Raw genomic sequence first — 21,688 nt, forward strand, 5'->3', positions numbered from 1 at the left:
TGTTATTGTAGGTAACAGTTCAGTTTAATTCATTTGAAGTAAATGGTCAATCAAGAAACAAAACCATTAATAATTGATCTTGTTTTGTTTATTGTAAGAATCCAAGCTTTATGCTAAGATACACATATTTGAAGATAGTGGTTCCTAATAAAGAACTGTTAACTGTGGGATAACAATCACTGTGTATGGACAGATGATTATTATTTGTATATCTGGACCTTTCTTCCAGACGGGGTCAAAGAGAACAGGGCCAGCTGGAGAGGGAGTGGTTATTTTGGGACGGTATATCAGCAAGCATTGCGTCCTGTACATGGTGCTTCAGAGTGACATGGCAAGTGTTGTATACAAGTGAGGCTGCACACACACACACACACACACACACACACACACACACACACACACACACACACACACACACACCGTTCACCCTCCAACACAGCATTCCGGCGCGGGCCGATGAAAGCCAGCCACCCTCTGGCTCCTCGTGGGTGGAGTGAGCTGCTGTGGTCATGGAGTCAGAGCTTCACACACTCGCTCATTGATACTGTGAAGCAGAGCAGCCTTTACATCCTACACACAGCGGGATGGTAGCGGAGGAGATGGAGGTCTCCCTCTCGGGAGGAGCCCCGTGGGGCTTCAGGCTGCAAGGAGGAGCCGACCAGCAGAAGCCGCTACAGGTGGCCAAGGTACAGTGGAGCCTGTGTGTGCATAGACTTTATTAGCAAGCAAGTAACGGAGCCATCTAAAAATAATCGGCCACCGTCGCTGAACTGAGGATTTATTCTGGTGGACATGCTTCTATCTGAAATCCAAATCAGCTCCACCTCCTTTTAATGTGACTAGGTTGAGTTTGTGTTGGTGAACAGCAGGAGACGTGTCTGTGGGATTGATCTCGACTCGGGTTTCGCCACGGTGTCCTCCGGTTCCTGCTTTTAAATTGGTTCACTCACAGTATAAGTGTTAGCTCGCATACGGATGAATGAATGTGAACAGCAGAGAACAACTCGGTGTCAGACTCAACATTGTCACATATTTCTTTGCCACAATGATGGATGACTCTGTTTCACTTTGGCTTCTCCAAAACCTTTTTGCGTCTGTGTTTATTTGTCGACAGGGCAGAATGTTCTCTAATCAGAGAAGCTATTCTGGAGAGGAGGAATGTGACCTTGGTCTCGCTGATGTTAAAAGTTGGCCAGTCACCTATGAGCTGTCATAACCTGAGATTCAAATGGAGGCGGCGTGTCTCTGGCACCGGAGGCTTGTCTTTATCCAGGACTTTGGAGCAGATAAGGTCACCTTTAAAAGGGGTTTGATCCCTGTGCTCCTCCTGGTGTCGGTGTATGTGGACAACCTGCACATAGCTCAGATAAGCCCTGTTGGGAATAGAGTCCCAGCTCAGGGATCAGAATAGCTCATTTAAGAGGAGCCGGAAGCAGAGCGTGGAACAATCCTCCCTGTTTGGACCCAAAAACACTCAAATGTGCTCTTCTCAAATGTTTACTTCCTCTTCCACCACAAGTGTTTTTCCTACAAGCATTCCAACCCGCCGGCTCATGTCTGACTCCGTCTGTGACGGAATGTGGTAGATTTTCCCGGGAGCTTTTATTTTGGGTGCGAGGGAGCATATGGTGAATAGCACACATGCCCCCTGCTCCGGTCTGGCCATGCAGCTGTTCAGACGCTCCCTTTCATGATGTTCACCCGTGCTGCGCCAGTACAAACGCGGGCACTTCGTCCTTGTGTGCGAGCTGTTGCTGGATTCGTGGGTCGAGAGCTGCGGAGAAACGCAAACGCTGCGTCCTCCCGAGAGTTTGAGTTGACATTTTGGGTTTGAGCAGCGATAAGGTCAGACGGGGGGGGGGGGGTCTGCTCCTTCTGCAGCAAACTGGAATACTCACCTTCCCATACATCCCGTCTGCCCCCCCACAGATATCCTTCCTGAATTATCCTATGACGTCGTCTCTTAGCAACCCCCCCAAACAGCTGCTGACTTCAACAGTTATTTTGATACTACAGAACAGCGATGGCTGCCTGTGGTCCAACACTTATCAGCCATTTACAAAATATCAGATGCAGATAATCAGTAATAAACTATACCTAATTTGGTTTTATGTGTTTATGAAATCTCTCTCTGCTCTACAGGTGCGCAGGCGCAGCAAAGCGTGCAGAGCCGGGCTACGGGAGCACGATGAACTGGTTGCCATTGGCGACCACACGTGTTCCGAGCTCAGTCACGCTCAGGCCATGAGCCTCATCGACACACAGAGCGCGACGCTCACCCTGAGGGTCAAAAGGTCACAACGTGCACATCCTGTTACTGTTACATACGTCACACACTCTGACCGCGTTGACGAGACCCTCCTGTCTGTGCGTCTGCAGGGCCTCAGGATTCCACTCTGCCACTTGCTCCTCCACCGGGGTCCCGTCTCCCCCCACGACCCCCCTGCATTCCCATCGCTCCTCCGTCCTCTCGCCCACCGGCTTGGCCAGAGACATCACGTCTCCGCCCGACAGCGAGGCCTACTACGGCGAGACGGACAGCGACGCGGACACACAGTCGCACACGCAGCGGCGCCAGCGGCGCACGCCCCCTCACGCACGCTCACCCGCTCGCTATGGCAACCAGGACGAGGAGGAGGCCTCAGAGATGAGCGGGTAACGGGTAGTTTGACCTCCCAGGGTCAAAGGTTGAGATCTATGCATATAGAGGTGACTAGTGATGCATTATTCCTTGCTTTAAGGTATGAGAGCGCCACGGATGCAGCAGTCTCCCTGCAGGGCCACTGGGACGGTCAGAGTTTCGTGGGCGTTCCACGCCAAGAGCTCCTCTACCAGCCCCTCCACGCGGAGTGGAGCGCTCCCGCGCACACGCTGACGCCCACCCCCGACCAGAGCCCGGGGGAAGCGGAGGGCGAGGGGGACAGTGGCTTCCAGGAGGCGGGAGGTGGCCCCGGGCCGAGCTGCCCGCCCCTCGTGTCTCCTGAACGGGCGAAAGAGGCTCTGATGCTGGGGTCCAGTAAACACCTGGTGCCCATGGTGGGGCCGCAGCAGACCCCGGTCAGCGATGAGCTCTGCACCACATACATGGACAAAGCACGACAGGCCAGTAAGTAGACGAGAAGTAGCAGAAATGACTAGCAATGCATACAAGTGCGGGCTTTGGTGCCCCCTAGTGGTTATGTCCAACACCTGCAGCATCCAGTTACATTCCCAGGCTGGTGACAGTGGGGTGAGGGTTTCCACTGAGCTCCTCCGTCCCTGTCCTGCCCCCTGAAGCAGTGGTCTCTCTCATCTGTCAGTATCCTGAGCATTCGACTCACTGGCTGTATTTATAGCTATTAAAGCTTCTAAATGGCAGACTGGACCCAGCGCTGACTTACAGGCCACACTGCTGAACCTCTGAGCTACGCATACGAGTGCTGTTATGTATGTGTCTGTATTTTACCACCAGCTGTTTGTGAAGAAAATATATAAGAATCGTGATTATTCCTGAGAAATTAAGGCAGAGTATTAATGATCAGGTGCTCACACTGAATATCTTTGCACCGACTAGTAGCTCTTTCTAATGTTCCAAATGCATTTAGATGTGGGATAATTCGCCCCTCTGTCACAGCAGGGGGTTATGACCATGCTTCCCTCAGAACCTATAAGTGGGTTTATGAACTCATACACACAGACTGCTGACTAAATACCCTGTGGCGAGGGGTGTCCCGTCCCGTCCCTGTGTGTGTGAGACCTGACAGCTGTTTGATGCCTGTCAGACCGACAGGAATAGTGGCTTGACATCATGTGTTGATTTGGGCCGGACAGAGACAAAGGTCTTTACATGGGCTGTGGCCTGAGGGCAGAGCTGGACGACAGTGACCACACGCTGCCCCACTCAGAGCGGCACTGGGCCCAGAGAGGGTGGGTGTGGGAGGGTCCGACGAGATGAGGGACCTCACGACTCGGTCAGGTTCAGACATAGGGGGACAGGCAGTCACACACACTGTGTACGCAGGTAAGACCCACTACAACCTTTTCATGTTAAGAGCAATTGTTTTGTTTCTCTCTGTGAGGATCGGACAAAGTTGTTGTACTCGTATCTACAATGTTTATGTTATATTAACATGTGTGTTTATACTGTAGTCACCCTGGATTGTAATCAGGATGAAGTCTGTTAGATTCAGATTTAAATAACTCAGATGGATGGATTGACTGTGCGCAAATACAGTATTCATGGTCCCAAGAGGATGAATCAATGTGACTAAGTTGAGCCGCAAACCTTTTTTGAAGAGCTAATTCACAACCAACATGAGCCTGACAGGATAAATATCCAGCTCCCAAAGCGAACCATCAAGTCTAATCTTGACCTAAAGTGAAGCAGAACATGCAGTGACAGCATCAAACTATAGTTATAGTAGTGAGGATATTTATGTGATGAGATGTGATGCTAAAATAAAAGACACGGTCAACGGATCTTTGTGTTCCGGCTCCACAGCACACCCTCCTGTCCGTCACTGCTAATCCTCATTGAGCTCCTCGCTGTGATAGCGCCTCTCACTCTGTCCATCCGTGAACCGGCGCATTGTTATGTCTTACTGTCATTCGTCTCTCAATCAGACTTTCCTCTCTCTCTCTCTCTCTCTCTCTCTCTCTCTCTCTTGCAGAGTTGCAGCGTGGGGAGAGTGTGGTGGAGAAGCAGGTGAAGGAGGCGCGCAGTAAATGCCGCTCCATTGCGTCTCTGCTGACGGACGCGCCCAACCCCAACTCCAAAGGGGTGCTGATGTTCAAGAAGCGCCGGCAGAGGGCCAAGAAGTACACGCTGACCTGCTTCGGGAAAGCTGAAGGGGACAAAGGAGAGGAGACAGAGGGGGAGACGGGAGGTGAGACGGAGGAGGAAGGAGGGAGCTCCATCCTGAGCGGATCAGAGGTTGATGAAGGAGGGTTCTCGGCGTCCTTTGACTCGACGTGGGACAGCGGGTATCTGGACCTGCTGGACAGGAGAAGCTCTGCCTGTCCTTCAAACACACCCACCACGCCCACAAAAGCAGCAACCAATCAGAGCCCGGGGCCGGACCTCTTAGCCTATCAGAGTGCAGGCCTCGTCCCCCCCTTCAGTCCGAGCCTAGCGTTGGAGGAGAACGCCACGAAGCAGCCAGACAGAAGCCGCTCCGCTCCGATGTCCCCTCCGGCGGTGGCGCTGCCCAACGGGAGGTCCGTGGCTGTCAGCCGGGCCAGCGTCGTCCTGAGCCCGCCGGGTCAAAATGGGCAGCACGGAGGCGCCTACCCCGGTCCTAGCGCCGGCACAAACCCAGACCCGCACGCCGGCCTCGGTCCGAACCCGGGCGTCCTGAACCGCACCGCCCGCCCCTTCACCCCGGCCCCCTCCCCGCCTCGGGCCACTGTAACCTCCGTGATGTTCCGCCCCCCCCAACCCAAACCGGCAGCCGCCGCTGAGCCGGTGGCAGCGGTTTCTATGGTGACCATCGCACCCACTCATCCACCAGCACCGGATGCGAGGAGAGCGGTGTCCAGCACGTCTCTGTACATCCCTCCGAGGAGCAACAGCCACGCCCCCCGTCCTGCTCCCACCCCCCCTTCCGCTCTCTCACCTCCCTCTTTCTCCTCTGCACCTTTCATCCATCCTCCTGCAAATCCTCAGCCATTCACGTCTCCCCCCTCCATTCCTGCTGCCACCTCCACTCCTTTCTCTCCACCAGTTTGCCCATCGCCTGCTCAGCCCTTCTCTCCTCTAACTCCGCGTCCACCTCCTCCCACTCCTACTTGTCCACCATCGGCCAACTGCATTTCTCCCACATCCCCACCGTTTCCCCCTGACCTGACCCAGGTCTCCTTCCATTCCCAGCCCACCCCCCATCCTCCGGCTCCCACCCAGCAACCTCACGCCATCGTGACAAGCGTAGCCATGGCAACCGCATCGCCTCTCCACGCTCCAGCCGCCGACTCACCTGTGGCCCGCGAGCAGCGCGTCTCCGTCCCCGCTGCTCGCACCGGCATCCTGCACGACGCCCGTCGTCGTAGCAACAAAAAGCCAATGTTTAGCTCCGTCCAGAACAGGGACGTTTCCCCCAATCCGGACTTGCTGTCGATGGTCCAGAACATGGACGGTTGCTGCGCGAAGGCCCCGGCCGCTCCCAGCACGGAGGCTGGGCATGAATCGGGGCCTGAGGAGGACTGGCTGAGGCTGGGGGCGGAGGCCTGCAACTTCATGCAGGCTCAGCGCGGATGCAGGCCCCCCCCCGTGGCTCCTAAACCCCAGGCCCCCCAGGCGCCACAGCTGGCGGGGAAGGGAGGTCAGCTGTTCGCCCGCCGGCAGAACCGCATGGACCGGTACGTCGTGGAGCGCTCCCCCTCGGTCGCCGCAGCGCCGTACTCTCCTGCACAGACCAGGGAGCCCTCCCCCACGCCGTCCCTCCCCGCCACCTGGAAGTACTCCCCCAACATCCGCGCTCCGCCTCCCATCAGCTACAACCCGCTGCTCTCCCCCTCCTGCCCCCCCAAGGCGCAGAAGAAGGCGGAGGCGACAAAGCCTGGTCCTGTTAGGCCCAAAGGGCCGAAGGCGGCCGTGAAGCCTGTGGACATCATGAACCACAAGCCCCACCAGCTCAGCTCCACCCTGTTCACCTATGGTAGCGGGGCTCCTCAGGACCCACCCACCTGTCAGACGGGCGCCCCCCAGAGGACGGCGCGGGTTCATGAGGTGAGGCGCTTCTCCACGCCGCCTCCAACGGGACCCGCCCTCAAAGTCATCGTCCCCCGGGCGGCCACAACCCTCGGGGAGCCGCTGTGGCGCTCCGACGTGGCCTCTCCTCCACCCTTTCAACCCCAGCCGCCCCCTCCCCAGTGGGCCGCCTCCCAGCAGCCTCACCCAGCACCTCCCGCCCCCACGGCCCCGCTGCCCCAGCTGCCTAGCTTCTCCTCTCCTCCGAACCCAGTCCAGCCCGGTCCAACCCGCCTCCGCCCTCCCAGCCCCACACAGACCAGCAGGCCGTTCAAGAGCGCCCCGGACCTCAGTCCTCTGGATCCGGCCGACGCCTCTCGCCAGGTTCCCGGCGCCGCTCGGCCGACCAGGGTCCCCAGGCCCAGGTTCAGCACCTCCAACCTGGGCCTTACGCAGCCTTGTGTCTGGCGGCCCGGATCCACCCTGCACTGAACACGTCCGACCCGGCAGTTATTCTACACGGTGTTAGCATCATTATCATGCAGCTTCTGGCCACACGTGTAGCACCTGTTGTATATACAGTAGCATGTACGCATAGAGTTGCAGTTACATTGTATTTTGCAAAGGAAGTGTAGTGTGTGAACCTGTGAAAATAAAAGAAAAATGGGGAAAGACAGTGAGAGGAGAGGAGGAAACCGAGAGGACGTTTTCTAAATGCTGCATCGATGGAGAACAAAAAAGAAGATTAGAGAATGTGAAAAGACAGGATGGAAACAGGAAGAGTTCATGAGGAACCTGCTAGAAATAATAACACGTCTGTCCGTTATGTATCTAATTGTTTGTGTTTGATGATTCACTGTCGTTTCCCACAGCTGTCAGGCAGAAGCGAGGCCTTTTTTTGCAGCAGACTTGATTTCTGATCTGTCGATATGAGACGAGCGGTCGAACGCGTCCGTTCGTCCGTGACGCCGAGCGGCTGAATAAAAATAGACGTGACTCACCTCCGCTGTCATTGTGTCTCTTCCTGCGCCGCCCACTCTCACACCGGGCCCCAGCGCCACCTCGCTCCCACCCGGCTTCCCTTTCTTCTCTCCTCTGGACATCTACCAACCGAACTAGCAGCTTAATTGTTCTCCGGGGATTCGGGCAGATTGGGATCGAGTGCAGTGCGTTCATAAAGAGGAGGACGTCATAGAAACGCTGTGGAGCGCCGTCGCCACATGGAGGCGCTGTAGGATTTACCATCCAGGCATCCGCCCTCTCCTGCCTCATCCCAGATCCTACATCCCTTTATTATCAGTGGCATTTAACGCAGCAGTGATGCACAATCACCGAGGAGCAGGTCTCCATAATAAGTCAACCTTCCACTTGTGAAATGATCCGGAGCCTTTGTGAACACATGCTATAATGCATTTTAATGAGAGATTAAAATAATGGCTCATTCTTTCATGGTAGTAGAGCGTCTGCGCGCGTTCACCCGCCTCGTCTCGCGGCGGTTTAACGACGGCCTCCGGACGAGCTGGGAGCCGCGAAACCCAAGCGTGGCCACGGGTCTGACCTCTGAACCCCGACGGGGATCAGGTGACAGACAGGGATAACTTCAGCTGCTAACTTTAGTCCCGTTCAGGTCCGCTAACTGTGACTGCACCTACAGTAATAGAGGAAGTGGCTCCTTTAACTCTCGGCCTTATTAGCAAATTACTTTTGCAGTTCTCTCTCGTTCAGTCTCTGCGTTTTGCCCGTTAAATCCCTCGGTTAATTGCGTGCACGCACACGCGCTTCACCTATTTTTGGTCTCATTAATCTCCTGCTATTTGGCTGGGTGCTAAACCCTTAATTCTGATGGCTTTTTTACAATGTGATGGAGATTGGAGAGGATGTGCCTCGTCCTGTGTCACAGGAGATGCCTCTGGATAAAGCGTTTATCTGCCACTGCTCAGTTTACTGAGATGTAAAAACAGAGGAGAGCACGTCAACGAAAGCAGAAATGCCCTTAGGCAAAGAATATGAGTGTGTGGTGTTTGCTGTGGGCCTGGTCTCCCTCCGGTGCAGGGACGGGACATGATGGAGGATGCAGGGCCAATGCTTGCATCACTTTGCATCATTTGTGAGCATCAGGATCAGTTCTCACACGTTGCCAGCAGGACGTTTGTTCCAGAGCGAGGCCAAAAAGGATCTTTGCGAGTAACATTTATAAAATCTTTAGAATTGTTTTAGTGATAGATCTACATGAATGAATTTGCTGATTGTGCTTGAATTCAACGCATAGTAAAAAATACCTTCTAAACAAAAGGAGTGACGCATTTATCCTAATGACAGGACCAAAACAATCCCATTTCTCAAAAACTTTTGAATCTGAAGCACCACACGCTTCGCCTCGACCCCCCTACTCACCCCCACCCCCCTCCTCCCTCCAGTTCCACGCAGGAGCAGCCCCGCTGGTAGGGTTTCACTCTCTCCGCGGTGAAGAGGAGGGCAGGCAGTTCAATACAAGCGGTGGGACACAGATCTACCTGGGAATCTATAATCCTCCTCCTCTGACACGCGCCCCCTCTGGGACTCGCTGGGATACCTGGGTCTTAGGTAAGACACCCGAGCGCTGGACGCGTGTTGATAAAGCCAGAAGGAATCTGTCTCACGTGCTTTGAGCGTCTGTGGATTATCACTGACCACGAGAAACTTCACTCGCTTGGTCTTCAGTGTGTGGCTGCAGGACGAGCCTTTCAAGGCCTCCTAATGGGTGAAATATTGAAGAGGAGGAATGAAAACCTCAATAGTTTATGACAGATGAGACTGACATGGTTATAAATCAAAAGAAATCAGAAGAAAGTTTAAAAAATTTTAAAATATCAATTAAGTGGAATGGTGGAAACTAGCTGGGGAGCAGCTTAACGTCCCGTCCTCTTCCCACCTAACGCTAGGTGAGGAATGTGGCCTTCTGCACTGGGTTCAGTCTGCGGGATGGATGGATGTGTGTATGTGGGAATGCGCTGACTGATGCCCTTCGTCCCCAGCTGTCCCCTGGAGATTTATCTGGAGCTAAAACCGGCGGGCCGTGGGGGGACAGAGGCGTCTCCCCACTCAGGGAGCCAGTAACAGGACCCCGGGCCTTGCACAACACAACAGTTCGCCTCCATCTTACATTTCCCAGAGCACGCAGAATCACCTGTAGCGTCCAGCTTTTCCATCCATCGCGAACCACGCGATTCACGCGACAGTGGGAATGAAGCTCGTCCCTCTCATTTAGCTCAGTGGTGCACGGATTCATAAAAATAGCTCACAGGCCCGAATCCCCGTCTAGGAAATGAGCCTCAATTACAGCGGATGAAAAGCAATTACATTAACTGTCTCCCGGTAGACGGGTCTCCAACTCCTCCTCTTGTGGTGGGACTCACCTCCAGTCCTACATAATTGCTCTGAACCTGGGTAAAAGACAGTGGTTGGATGAGAGAGACGCGAGCTGCCACCGGGAATTAGTGTCCTCCAGGGTGTGCGGGGCTATATACCATGCTAAGAGTGTGCTTAAGTTAATTAGGGAGCCCAGCGAGCCTCTAATGGAGCCTGCTAACATTTGGGACCTCGAGTACAACTTTGTAAATTACAGCGTATCCTATCATGAAAATCAATTTCTATCTTCGTTTAAATTATTTATGGGAGCGGTTTTGTTGCCGGGCACTTTATCGGCCGCCCGTGTCCTGCTGCTAATTCTGTCCTGCCGCGTGCGAACGAAGCAAAGGCTTTGATCAGATTATACAGTGTAAAGACAATGTAAAGACAAACGGTCTTTATTGAAGATGTAATGAATCCACCGAACCATTGAGATGTTCATACTGTACGTAACCTGGTGTGTAATTGTGTAGGTTGCATTTGCCCCCAAGCAGCTCGACTAATTCTGGGACTTTTTCCCCTTTTACTCTGCATTAATTAATTTTATAATGAAAGCAGAAGTGAGTCCTGGTTTCATCTATTCTCTCCTGCAGCCATGGCTCTAACAGCTCCTGCCCCTTCTAACAAGAGGAAGAAGGCCACCAAGATCATTACGGACCTGTCCAACATCAGCCAGAATGGTAACACACACACACACACACACACACACACACACACACACACACACACACACACACACACACAACACACACACACACACACACACAAAGGTCATGGATTCACGCGCAGCATGAAAACATGCAGCCCTTCACTAGAACCCTTGTTATGTTTCCTTGAAGGCCGTGCGTTGCGTCCCATGCGGTCTGATTATTCAGCCCAGGAAATGTCAGGTTCCGCGGCCGCGTGGGCGTCACCTGCTGCGTGCGGCCCTGACGAAGCCTCGATTAAACGCGCGGTGATCGGTGTCTCACGCGGATGAGGAGTCTCCTGCGGGGTTTGGGTCATTATCAAATGGCAAATGTGTCATCATTAGAGGCGAGAGAGGCTGATTCTGCCGCACCGTGCGTGTGGGAGCAATTGAGCTTCAATCAATGCAGCTTCTCGACAGATTTGACTTATTATTTGATGAACACCTCTCAACCTCAGTAGTTACTGAGGTTCAGGCCTCTTAACTTTATAATTTTTCCATATTTAGTTGCATTGGCTCCGGGTGTTCGCGATAAATACAAAGCGCTTTATTTCTTTATTCTAAATCCACAGCAGAGATTCGACTTCCTGTCGGAAAAGACCCACCCATGTGTTTAGCGCGCTTCCCTCTGCCAGACTCACCAGTGGGTCCATCTGTTCAGACTCTTGCTGTGCCGCTGAACACTGTTCAAACTCACAGGACGGTATTTTTGAGAACAGCGGAGATCCCAAAGTTATTTTTTTGTTTCTGGAGAATGTGAATAGTATTTAACATACTATTTTTTAAACGTGCCCCCAGGGTCGGTACAACGTGCTCATGTGTTATTTACCTTGGCTGTTTTTCTATTCAATGTCCTTCTGCTGTCACATCTGCAGCCACATCTGTATGTTTTCACCGGTTTGTTTTCATTCATTCATTCAGTCGGGGGGGGGGGGGGCTTATCCCGCTTATCCCTCATTTCGCTGCTGTTAATGCCTACTCATCTATCCTTCATCCCTGCCGCTGTGTCACTCTGACCGCGTTCCACACTTCCGTCCGTCCGTCCGCTGTCCAGCTGTCCATCCACGGTCTCTGCCAGTATGTCCAATTTCCTCCCAGTCAGCAGCCAGATCCAGTTTCACATTCGTCTGAATTAACGCTCTAATCAATACCCTCATGGGAGAGTTCGTACACACACACACACACACACACACACACACACACACACACACACACACACACACACACACACACACACACACAGGTCTGATTTATGAGCAAGCACTAACAGCTCTCTGCAGCATTGCGATGCCAACTCCCAGCTTTATGGATGTGTTGGTGCTTGTGTGTGTGTGTGGGTTTATGGCTGGACTCCAGGTGTTATGAGTGATATCAGAGTGTATGTGCTGGAAGAGGAGAGTGTTTTATGAAGAGCTCTGTGGAGCAGTAAAATCCATCAGATCTCTCCATCGCTGAACGAGGGGGGTGGTGGTGTTGGAAGGATTTTGCTACATAAACACTTCTACCACAGAACCTGCTGTGGTCCCCGGCGCCCTTTCCTTTAATATCACTTTGGCCCACTAACCCCTGCAACTCCCCTGGTCTCACATAAACACATCCACCAGCACACAACAGGTCTCGGCCGTAATTCATCATAACGAGTGTGAAACGGAGCTACAGCCTTTGATTTCAGCCGTAGAGAGGAAGGTAAATCCACCTTTTAATCTGCCAGATGGATTTGGTCGACGAGCTCCTCGGCCAAAGCCGCGCAATCATCCAAATCTGTGATGTTTACAATAAGGGAATTCACAAATTGCTATTTCAGTCGCTTCACTTCATCTAAATCCACGTCCTCCTTCACGTTAGACGATGAGTCAGACTCCGAGGCCGCCGAACTTGATTTGGGCACCAAGATCAAGACGCCCAAGGACGTGATGCTGGAGGAACTGTCTCTGCTCAAGAACAAGGGCTCCAAGATGTTCAAGATGAGACAGCAGAGAGTGGACATGTTCATTGTGACCAATGAGAATATGGTGAGTGTGGAGAGTTTATCATGAGTGTGTGTGTGTGTGTGTGTGTGTGTGTGTGTGTGTGTGTGTGTGTGTGTGTGTGTGTGCAGTCACATAAAGGGTATCTGTCCTGTTTGTCATCCAGCAGAATCTCCAGAACCTCCTGATGACCCCTCCCCCTGTCCCACCGAAGCCCGAGATGCCGAAGGAAGAAGGTCAGGTCACAGGTGAGCTTTTAAAAAACGCCCTCTTAGGATGTCTCATCCCTTCGTTCCTTCCTGTCTCCGCGTCTCAGTGGTGGAGGAGGAGACGGTGGACGAGGAGGCCGAGAAGGAGAGGAGGAGGCAGGAGTACGTCCGCACCTACGTCTCACCCTGGGAGCGAGCCATGAAGGACAACGAGGAGCTGAAAGCCACCATGAAGCTGTCCATGCCGGGACCCATCCAGAACCACCTGCAACTGCCTCAGTACAAGAGCTTCAATAGGTAGAGTGATTATGGAGTGAAAGTATAATCACAGCCATGCTGAAATCTCTTCGAGGGGTGTGATTACATTATACTGGTTTAGCACTGAGACAGCATTTCACCCCAGATGTAATTATCTTAATCTTATACGAACGCTAGACCGCTGTTTGCTGTAATACTGTTATTGGAGCAGCTGTGTCCTGCGCTAATGGGGCTGAGTAAACAATAAGCAGACAGCCAGAGTGAAGACACGGGAGGAACGCGTCCACAGACCTGCACGACGTCTGCCGCCGCTTCGAGCCCCAGCGCGGCCCGTCCTCAGCTCCTTCTGCGTCTGTCTGTTCGTCCCCAGGAGCGCGACGCCCTTCGGCGGCCCGGACAGAGCGGCCAAGGCGCTGACCTTCGAGCTGCCGGAGGTCGGCGCCGCCGCCGAGGAGCCCGAGACGCCGGGCGGCCCGCAGGCCGACGTGCGCTCGCGGCCCTCCTTCAACCGCACGCCCATCGGCTGGGTGTGCAGCGAGGACACGTCCAGCATCCACATAGAACTGGACAACGTGCCCTTCGACGGGGAGACGGACGACCTGTGAGCGGGACGCGGGACGCGGATACACGCAGCAACATGAGCACAGACAGAACTGTGAACACGTGTTGTACCTTGAGAACAATAATTGATTTAAATTCATTTGAAATGGATAAAGACCTCCCCTGAGCCTCTGTGTGCTTTCTTTCATTTCACCCCCAGCTATGAATAAGGATTCTTCATATATAACTAGATTAGCTGCACTCAAAATAATGCATTTACGCAATAAATCTTCCCTTTACACAATGCCTCTTAGGGTCCTTTTCCCCATTAGGGTTAAGCAGCTGCAACAATCATATCAACTAAAGATGCAAATTACAACACCCGTTTACTCAAACATTGGAAGAAAAGCTAAACTAAAAAGTGTGCGCATGCACTGCCAAACCACAAAGTGTCCCCGCGACCTCTTACCTCAGTCTGCAGGCTCTGACTGTGGACTGCTGCTGGCAAGTCTGCGCTGCTGCCAATTAAACAGACGCCCTGCGCATGCAAAGGTGGATGACGCAGGACATAAAGTACCGATTTGTGTGTTTCCACATTTGTTGATGTGCTGTGGTCAGTGTGTACTTCCGGTGTGGGTCTGTCACTATCCACCGTGTTTGATTATTGAACACTGTTAAAGGTTGTAAAGTCGCCGCAGGATCTGCGTGCAGGTGAACGTGTGGGGGTGCGTGATGGAGAAGCAGGTGAGTGAGTCTACGCGCTGGGAGATGACGTCATCACTTTCCGCCCCGCGCGCCCAGGAGGCGGCGGCATCGCGCTGAGCAACCCGGCCCCGAAAAAAAAAACGCTACGTCACACATACACACACGCACACACGCATACGCACGCGCGCGCGCGCGCGCGCACGGACGGGGAGGCTGGATGTTACGGTGCGGTATCGCGAGAGCGGCGTGCCGCGACCGCAGCGCTGGATGGCGCTGGTAGGGGCTGGATGCGCCCACGGCTCCCCCTCGCTCCCGTTAAATCACACGGTGGGACACGCGATAGGACGGAGACCGGCGGCGACGGCACCGGGGTGAGTAAAAAAACAACAACGCGGAATCACTGCGAGAAGGGACCGAGGTGGACGCGCGTGCGGCAACAGTGGACAGTTGGTGAGCGTGGAGCGTCTTTCCGTGTGTGTGTGTGTGTGTGGTTGGTGGGGTCAGCTGTGATCCAGATGTGCTCTGCTAACTGTGTCAGAGGATGGCGGTCATCATCATCATCATCATCATCATTCTTCTCCATTGTTGTCACTGTCACTCTGCTCGGCAGCTCGAGACGCGTCTGTTCCTCGTGCTCCTACTCTGTTGCTGTTTCATGGTTTATCAGGTGGTCGTGTATTAACCCCCCCCCCGTGCTGTAGTAGTTTCCGTTTTAACCGCATCCTTCACAGTCCGGGGATCGTTTGTTTTGGACAGTCACAGGTGTTATCGTGGTTCACGCGCGCACAGGTGCGTGTCACCACCTGGCACGTGGCTCCCGCTCCTGCGTTGCGTGGCGGAGGCGGTGCGGGCGTTTCGCCGGATGAACGTCCGGCGTGTGTGCACTTGTTGATGGATGGGCTCGCGAGCCCGCTGTCCCCTGCGGAGGCGGATCCCCCGTTCCCGCGGGGCGGGTTCGGCGGCGGCGGCGGCGGGGAGTCGCCGTTGATTCCGCGCTGCGCTTTCGATCCACGTGATTGATGACTTCGTCCCCTCCGTGGGCCCGCATCGCTGGCAGCCAATACAGCGCCGTCACATTAGAGACGGTGACACAGCCCTCTGCTGCGTGCCTCACGCGCGCGCACACACGTGAGAAAAGAAAGCGAGCGTACCTTCATTTTTTTTTTTTTTGCGCCCAACATTACGCAGCCTCGCTTCTGCTCCTGTACATTGAACTTAATAGTGAAATGGAGACGTGAGCTGATGTGTCAGTCTGAGTCTTAAAGGTAAACGCTCGGACTCGTCGTCGCCACGTGGTGAAGACAAACCTGACACTCAGATGACACCTCCTCCCCGTGAACTCAGCTGAAATGTCGCCGTGACATTTAAGTTTGGACTCGTCGTCATTTTTAGTTTGGGCACTGGGCCTCTATAAGCGCCCGCCTGTGTGCATTATGTGCACATGTGTGTTTGTGTGCAGCCCTTCTGCTTTATTCCAAGGAGCTTTTCACACGTTGTGTGTCTGGAACCTGCATCCATAAAATGCTTTGTCCTCAGCCTCGTCCTGTGGAAGTGGGTGCCAGGAAACCCTGGCTTCCCTCTCAGAGCCATTTCGCATGAAGGGTGTTTCCACTGGTGCTTTTTAATTTTTTTTTTTTAATACTCAAAGGATCAGGGTGATCCGTGCGGTGCTGGACCATCGGACGGCGCCACACGTGACGGGGACGCTCGCGCTTCGCTCTTTACTTCAGTTACTGCACGTGTGACGTTTTCCCCAATTTCCTGTAAAAGTGCTGCTGACGCGACGAAGCCTCATCCGCTGCTGACGTCTCAGATTGTCTTCACGCGCGTGCGATTATACAGGAAAGAGCAGGTGAAGTGGCTGCAGAGGATGAAGAAAGGGCAGGAGCTGGAGTCGGTCCCCTCTGACCTTTACTCTGAGTCTCTTTAACATGCTCCTCTCCTCCTTGTTGCTCTTTTGGCCTCATTACGACTCGCACACTGACTTTAACTACAAAGACCTCGCACGACTCCCAGCGTGCGTTGAAAATAAGGCCGGTTACGCAATCGCCTAAATATTAAGCAAACATCTCCATATTCCCGCTAATAGGATTGGAGGTGCACGTGCTGCCGCGCTAATGGGCTGCATCTAGGTTATAATGTGCCTGCACCGGCGTGTGTGTTCGCACATGTATGCGTTAATGTCACAGCGGGAAGTGACCTTGAAGCCTGCAAAAAAAAAAAAAAAAAAAAAAGTATCAGTCACGGTGACATGCTCACACATGGAGCTGCACATGTGCCTGCTTTATATACACGCGCGTGCAAAAAGCACACGCGAAACTTCTGGTCAGAGTGGATGGGGGAGTTAGGGGGAGAAAGGGGAGCACGGAGGGGAGGATGAACTCCGGGCTCTCCCTATTGTCAGCTCGGGCTATTTGAAGTTACACATGACCCACTTACAGGGAAACCACATGGACGTGAAAGTGAAGTTTCGCCGGAAACTGAAAGGAAGGAGACAAAGATGAATGGGCTGAGGAGGAGAGGAGGGAGTGGATGAGAACGGAGAAAGGAGGTGAGAGACAGGCGGCGGGAATCAAGTGAATGAGAGGGAGAGGAGAGTGCAGCCAGACGGAAACGACGGAAGTGAGGCTTCGTTAAAGGGGGGAAAAAAGTCAGGACGTCTTTATTTTACGAACGCGCCTGCTGCCTTTATGCTGCTCTGACTGTGAGGGAGACAGCGTGAAAGACAGGCTTCTGTCCCCGGGGACGGTATCAGCTCTTTGTTCAGCTCGCTTGACATTGGTGTCAACTGTCACCGAGCCACATTAGCTCACAGCACAGACACGGGCGGGAGCCGCGGCGCCCAAATCCCGCCGGCGACCACGGAAATGCGTTTCCACCAATGAGAGCGGCCGCTGCCACGCTCATGCAGTCATCCTCAGTAGGTAGTTTAATATGGGGGACTTATGATGTTGGCTCCAAAGCCCAAGATTAACACTAATGGACTGGTGAGGGTTTTGCCTGTTTTGTTTCCAACATGGATTTACAGCAGGAAATAGAAACGTGGACAATTGATTGACAATTCAGCACAAACCAGAGCGTTATCACAAGAACATTCAGCCTCGACATTATCTTGGGTGACATTATTCCTGGTCTGACCTTTGACCCCGTTCGCCACCTTTACAATGCATTCTCCAGTTTCATGTGTGGTATTCAGCACGCTTGCACGGAAACCCAGCTGTTCCCATAAAGACCCGGACCCTGGTGCCGATTCCGTTTTACTGCTCGGAGCTCAGAGAAAGGACGCGTGATGGAGGGCGGCGCCGGGTTCAACTGTGGGAGCGGTTCTGTGGCGGTGGCGGCGGCGGATCCATATCCGCCGTCTGCGCCGGAGGTTTCCAGCTGTGCCCTCGCTGGCTCCCATCGATCCGCCAGCAGAAATCCGCTGTCATACTGACACACTGCTACATTCACACGCTGGACTACAATGACTGGACGCCGGATCTAATCAGATCCAGTCTAATCAGTTTGCCCTTGAGTCCAAGCGGGTCACTGGGCTGAACTTGAGCAAACTCAACAGGGCTGTGATACTGTTTACAGGAAGGGGGGTGTCCGTCGGTCCATCCAGCCATGTGTTTGTGTGTGATGGAAAAATCATTACAAGCAGCAAAGTTTTACAGCAGATGTCCTCGTGTTTCTGAACTGAACACCAGTAGAATTTTACAGGTCACCGCTGAGGGTCTGTGGAGTTGGAGGTTCAGTTCAGTGAAGTGTCATAGTCTGATTGTGGAGTGTTTAACATGCTTTTGGTTGGGTTTAGGACGATCACACAGGCGCAGTCCTGAGCTCGGCCTCGCGTGTCCTCCGTACGCGTCCGCAGCCTCCGAGTCGCACCTCGACCCGCTCCACTTCCAGGACGCCCTCGGTCCGAACCCGAACCCGTACCCGCGTGGCCGCCTCCGCAACCAGTGCAGCACAGCGTGTCCCTCTCTGCTCAATCACATGGTTCGGCTTTTCCCCCACGTGCCTGCTGCTTGGCCTATTTCCATGGTAACTAGCCGAAGATGTGGACACACACACACACACACACACACACACACACACACACACACACACACACACACACACACACACACACAGGCCTTCTAAACAGAGCGTGTGTGAGCTCCTGCCAGAGTGATCTCGGGTGTGTGTGGCTGTGGGGTGCAGTCGGAGAGCGTTTTCAGTGGGGGGGCACACACACAGGAGGAGCAGGAGCTCAGGATGCTGTGCTGTGGGGGAAAATGCCAGAAATGAAATCCCCATAAATCCTCTGACAATTTGAATTTGTTCGTTAGTAGATAGATGGATGGATGGATGGATGCAACGCTCCCCTCCACCTTCGCTCCGATGCGTGTCCTCACCGTCGTCGTCACGATGCACCCCTGCCTCCGTTCCTCCCCCTTCTCGCCCCGGTCCCATGTGGGCGTTGCCATAGCGACAGCCCACGCTGCTCTCCCCATCACTGCAGCATCCGCGCGCCCTCTGGCCTCCTCACCAAGAGGGTGCTGTGGCGGCAACGCAACCTGGCAACCGGGCGAGGGAGCTTTGCCAAAACCGGGGAAGCTATAGGGGAAGGAGGGGAGGGAGGGGGGAGGAAGGGAGGGTGGGGGGGCCACTGCGGATCTGTTAGCTACTGCCCGGCGGCGTTACGCAACTCCATGTACACACACCCACGCACACATACTGTACTGCAGGGTAACAGGCGCACGCGGGGCCGCCTATTGTTCATCAACACACACACACACACACACACACACACACACACACACGATCGGAAGTTGTGCACAATGATGCTTGACCAGCAGAAGCTGCAGATAATGTCCCTGAGCACGATTATAAAATGACATAACAGATTTTTCCAGGCAGGTTCTGCTTAATGGTGTTGATTTAACGTTGCGTTGACTGAGTCCGTGTCCACGGGACGACTGTCGTGATTAGTGTAACTCCTTCATATTGATCACACGGAAAGTCCAGTTCAGGCTCCTTGATCTGGTTTAAAACTGCTGGTTTGTGTGAGAAACACAGGAAGTAACAGCTCCCTGAAATGCTGTAGCTTTTACTGGTAATACTTGTGTTTTACAGCAGCATGAGTCACCAAAAGTGAGGAGCTGAACTTTCTGAACCAGCTTTTATTGACGTTGCCTGAATCTTTATGTACAGAATATTATCCTTTCTGTTTTTTTTATGTGACAGCTTTGTCTTGGTGTCTTACAGGCAGCGTGAAGCGGCTCAGGACTCCACACATGGGAGCAGTGGTGCCGTCTAATCAACAGTTTTCTGGCGGAGATGCTCTGGACTCCCATGTCCTTAAACATAAGCTGCAGCGTTTAAGGAGCTGAAGGAAGGAAAACAAAGCCAAGCGCCGGCTTTGGCCAGTGGTCTGAAGTGGAACCAGGGCTGGAGACGGGCGGCGCCGCATGGGTCCCAGAACCTCATCCAAGGCGCCGCGCATCTCCGTGACCTCCCATCGCGGCCTCTCTCCTCCGCTTCCTCCTTTTGCTTTCCTCCCCTTCTCCCTCTTTGTGTCTCATGGGAGTGACATAGAGGCGGTCGCCCGGTCTGCCGCCCCGCCTCCTCCCCGCCGCGCCGTGGAAACGGGGGCTTCCAGGCAGTGATGTCGTGGAAGAGGAACTACTTTGCGTCGGGTGGCGGAGCAGCAGCAGCAGCAGCAGCAGCAGCAGCAGCAGCAGCGGCAGCGGCAGCAGCGGCAGCGGGAGCGGGCGGGGGGCCGGGGCTGGTGACCCCAAGAACCATGAACTCCATTGCGCCCAGCAAAGGCCTGAGCAACGAGCCGGGTCAGAACAGTTGCTTCCTCAACAGCGCCCTGCAGGTCAGTGGGATGAACACAAACGCACACATTCACCAAAACACGAGGAATGATTTCCACGGAGCTGGATCAATAGTGGGAGTGAACTCGAACTCTATCTTTGTGTTCTTTTTGAGTTTCTTGGGACAAAAGGTCACATGACACCAAACTTCAATACAAGTCCGTGCTATGATGCTTTCATTCTATCATGGTTTCTGTCTTTCTTTGACCTCACTCGTCCCCCTCAGATCTGCACTTAATTGATATTTAAGCCCAGCCGGGGTGAGATTAGCGCCATTTTATCGGGGGGTTTGCGTGTTTCGGGGGGTTTTGGACGTCTGCGTGTGTAGATGCTTACACTGCGCCGCTGCTCCTGCGTCTCCTCGCTCACTTCCCTCCTCCCAAGACCTCCAGCTGGCACAAATGCACCTTCACACACACAAACGCCTCCCGACTACTGGCTTGAAAGAGCGAGAGAGGAAGAGAGAGCGCGCGCGAGAGAGAGACTGGGCACAAGAGAGGGGGTTTGGAGTGAGCGGAGGAGAGGGAGGGTGATGAGGCAGAAGCTTAGGGAGAGTTGAAGTGAGCAGAGGCATAGATGAAAGGGGGAAAAGTTGAAGGAGGAGGAACAGAGAAGAAGGAGGGATGAGGAGTATACAGTATGAAAAAAATGAGGAGAAGACTGGAGGCAGCGCTGCTGGGACTCAGAGTGGAAACAAAGAGTCAAACAAGGTAAGGGAGAAAACGAGCGTCTGTGGCGGAGGAAGGGGAGACGGAGGGAGGAGGGGAGGGACATGGAGAAGAGGCGAACGTTTTAATGGAAGCATCTTCAGCGGGGAGGAAAAGGGGCCACTTCAAGGACAAACTCACGCTGATACAGACGTGAGGATTAACTGGGGCACGTTCTGATGCTGCTCGATGCCTTTGCAGGGTGGACCCTCTGTGGACAGTGTCATTTAGGGGTCAAGGGTCAGGTTGGATGTCTGCTGAAGCTTTCACACAGTCAAGAGCTCACTTTAAATATATATTTAATGCACAATTACATAAAACCAATATACATCAAGTCGCTGCATTAGAGATGAAGACACGCTTGCTCCTTTGATTGACTCTAAACGTTTTCATCATCTGTATTGTTGCTGACTGAGTCTCTGTTTGCTGTAACCTGTGCTGTCGGCGTAACACTGTCCCCCGCTTCCTTGCCCTTAAGTGCCCTGTGAGACAGGCAGGGGAGCCTCTGCTGCTGCAGTGGAGCCGCTGGGCGGCCGTGAGGAGGGACAGTGTTTGCACATGCTCAGCAGGTTGTGCTGCTGTAGACACAGCTTAAAGCTATAGCTGTGGGAGTTATGGGCAGCGCTGGCTCGTTGGGCTGCGGCGCGCGGACGAGGCTGAACCGGAGGAGGGCCGCAGCATCTCAGCCGAGGGGCCGATGGAAGGATCTGGACC

General features: G+C 53.7%; 3 protein-coding genes across 11 annotated transcripts in view; all 3 read left to right on the forward strand.

Annotated features, from left to right (window-relative positions):
* Positions 1 to 56: 56 nt before the first annotated feature.
* LOC114845610 (synaptopodin 2-like protein) lies at positions 57 to 7,665 on the forward strand. Of its 2 annotated transcripts, none has more exons than XM_055504244.1 (5): positions 57 to 348; positions 2,143 to 2,294; positions 2,380 to 2,655; positions 2,742 to 3,106; positions 4,650 to 7,665. In XM_055504244.1, the coding sequence occupies exons 2-5, from the start codon at positions 2,245 to 2,247 to the stop codon at positions 7,154 to 7,156; spliced, it is 3,198 nt and encodes a 1,065-aa protein (XP_055360219.1). In that variant the 5' UTR covers positions 57 to 348; positions 2,143 to 2,244; the 3' UTR covers positions 7,157 to 7,665. The 2 variants fall into 2 exon arrangements, with proteins under 2 accessions (XP_055360219.1, XP_028989644.1); XM_029133811.3 differs by lacking the exon at positions 57 to 348 and adding an exon at positions 426 to 686.
* Positions 7,666 to 8,961: 1,296 nt separating this feature from the next.
* myoz1b (myozenin 1b) lies at positions 8,962 to 13,900 on the forward strand. Of its 4 annotated transcripts, none has more exons than XM_041068304.1 (6): positions 8,962 to 9,247; positions 10,645 to 10,731; positions 12,585 to 12,751; positions 12,873 to 12,954; positions 13,023 to 13,212; positions 13,544 to 13,900. In XM_041068304.1, the coding sequence occupies exons 1-6, from the start codon at positions 8,977 to 8,979 to the stop codon at positions 13,776 to 13,778; spliced, it is 1,032 nt and encodes a 343-aa protein (XP_040924238.1). In that variant the 5' UTR covers positions 8,962 to 8,976; the 3' UTR covers positions 13,779 to 13,900. The 4 variants fall into 4 exon arrangements, with proteins under 4 accessions (XP_040924238.1, XP_028990306.1, XP_040924239.1 ...); XM_029134473.2 differs by having other exon boundaries at positions 12,873 to 12,942; XM_041068305.1 differs by having other exon boundaries at positions 12,876 to 12,954.
* Positions 13,901 to 14,592: 692 nt separating this feature from the next.
* Positions 14,593 to 21,688, forward strand: part of LOC114845629 (inactive ubiquitin carboxyl-terminal hydrolase 54-like) — a 30,135-nt gene continuing 23,039 nt past the window's right edge. The window contains exons 1-3 of one of the 5 annotated variants that reach the window (XM_029133867.3): positions 14,594 to 14,789; positions 19,654 to 20,104; positions 20,138 to 20,269. In XM_029133867.3, the coding sequence (XP_028989700.1) occupies positions 20,054 to 20,104; positions 20,138 to 20,269 (183 nt within the window). In that variant the 5' untranslated portion in view covers positions 14,594 to 14,789; positions 19,654 to 20,053. Of the gene's footprint in view, positions 14,869 to 19,653; positions 20,270 to 20,798; positions 20,978 to 21,688 lie in introns of those variants that run through there. The other 4 variants (XM_029133866.3, XM_029133864.3, XR_003783916.3 and 1 more) reach the window with 4 other exon arrangements.

Source organism: Betta splendens, chromosome 19 (genome assembly GCF_900634795.4).
Source record: "Betta splendens chromosome 19, fBetSpl5.4, whole genome shotgun sequence".
In the NCBI taxonomy this organism is placed as follows: Eukaryota; Metazoa; Chordata; class Actinopteri; order Anabantiformes; family Osphronemidae; genus Betta; species Betta splendens.

Coding starts and splice junctions, on each gene's coding strand:
- LOC114845610 (XM_029133811.3), top strand. CDS start 585: ATGGTAGCGGAGGAGATGGAGGTCTCCCTCTCGGGAGGAGCCCCGTGG. Junction 687..2,142: donor AGCCGCTACAGGTGGCCAAG/GTACAGTGGAGC, acceptor TCTGCTCTACAG/GTGCGCAGGCGCAGCAAAGC. Junction 2,656..2,741: donor GAGGCCTCAGAGATGAGCGG/GTAACGGGTAGT, acceptor CCTTGCTTTAAG/GTATGAGAGCGCCACGGATG.
- myoz1b (XM_041068304.1), top strand. CDS start 8,977: ATGACAGGACCAAAACAATCCCATTTCTCAAAAACTTTTGAATCTGAA. Junction 12,752..12,872: donor TTGTGACCAATGAGAATATG/GTGAGTGTGGAG, acceptor TTTGTCATCCAG/CAGAATCTCCAGAACCTCCT. Junction 12,955..13,022: donor GGAAGAAGGTCAGGTCACAG/GTGAGCTTTTAA, acceptor TCCGCGTCTCAG/TGGTGGAGGAGGAGACGGTG.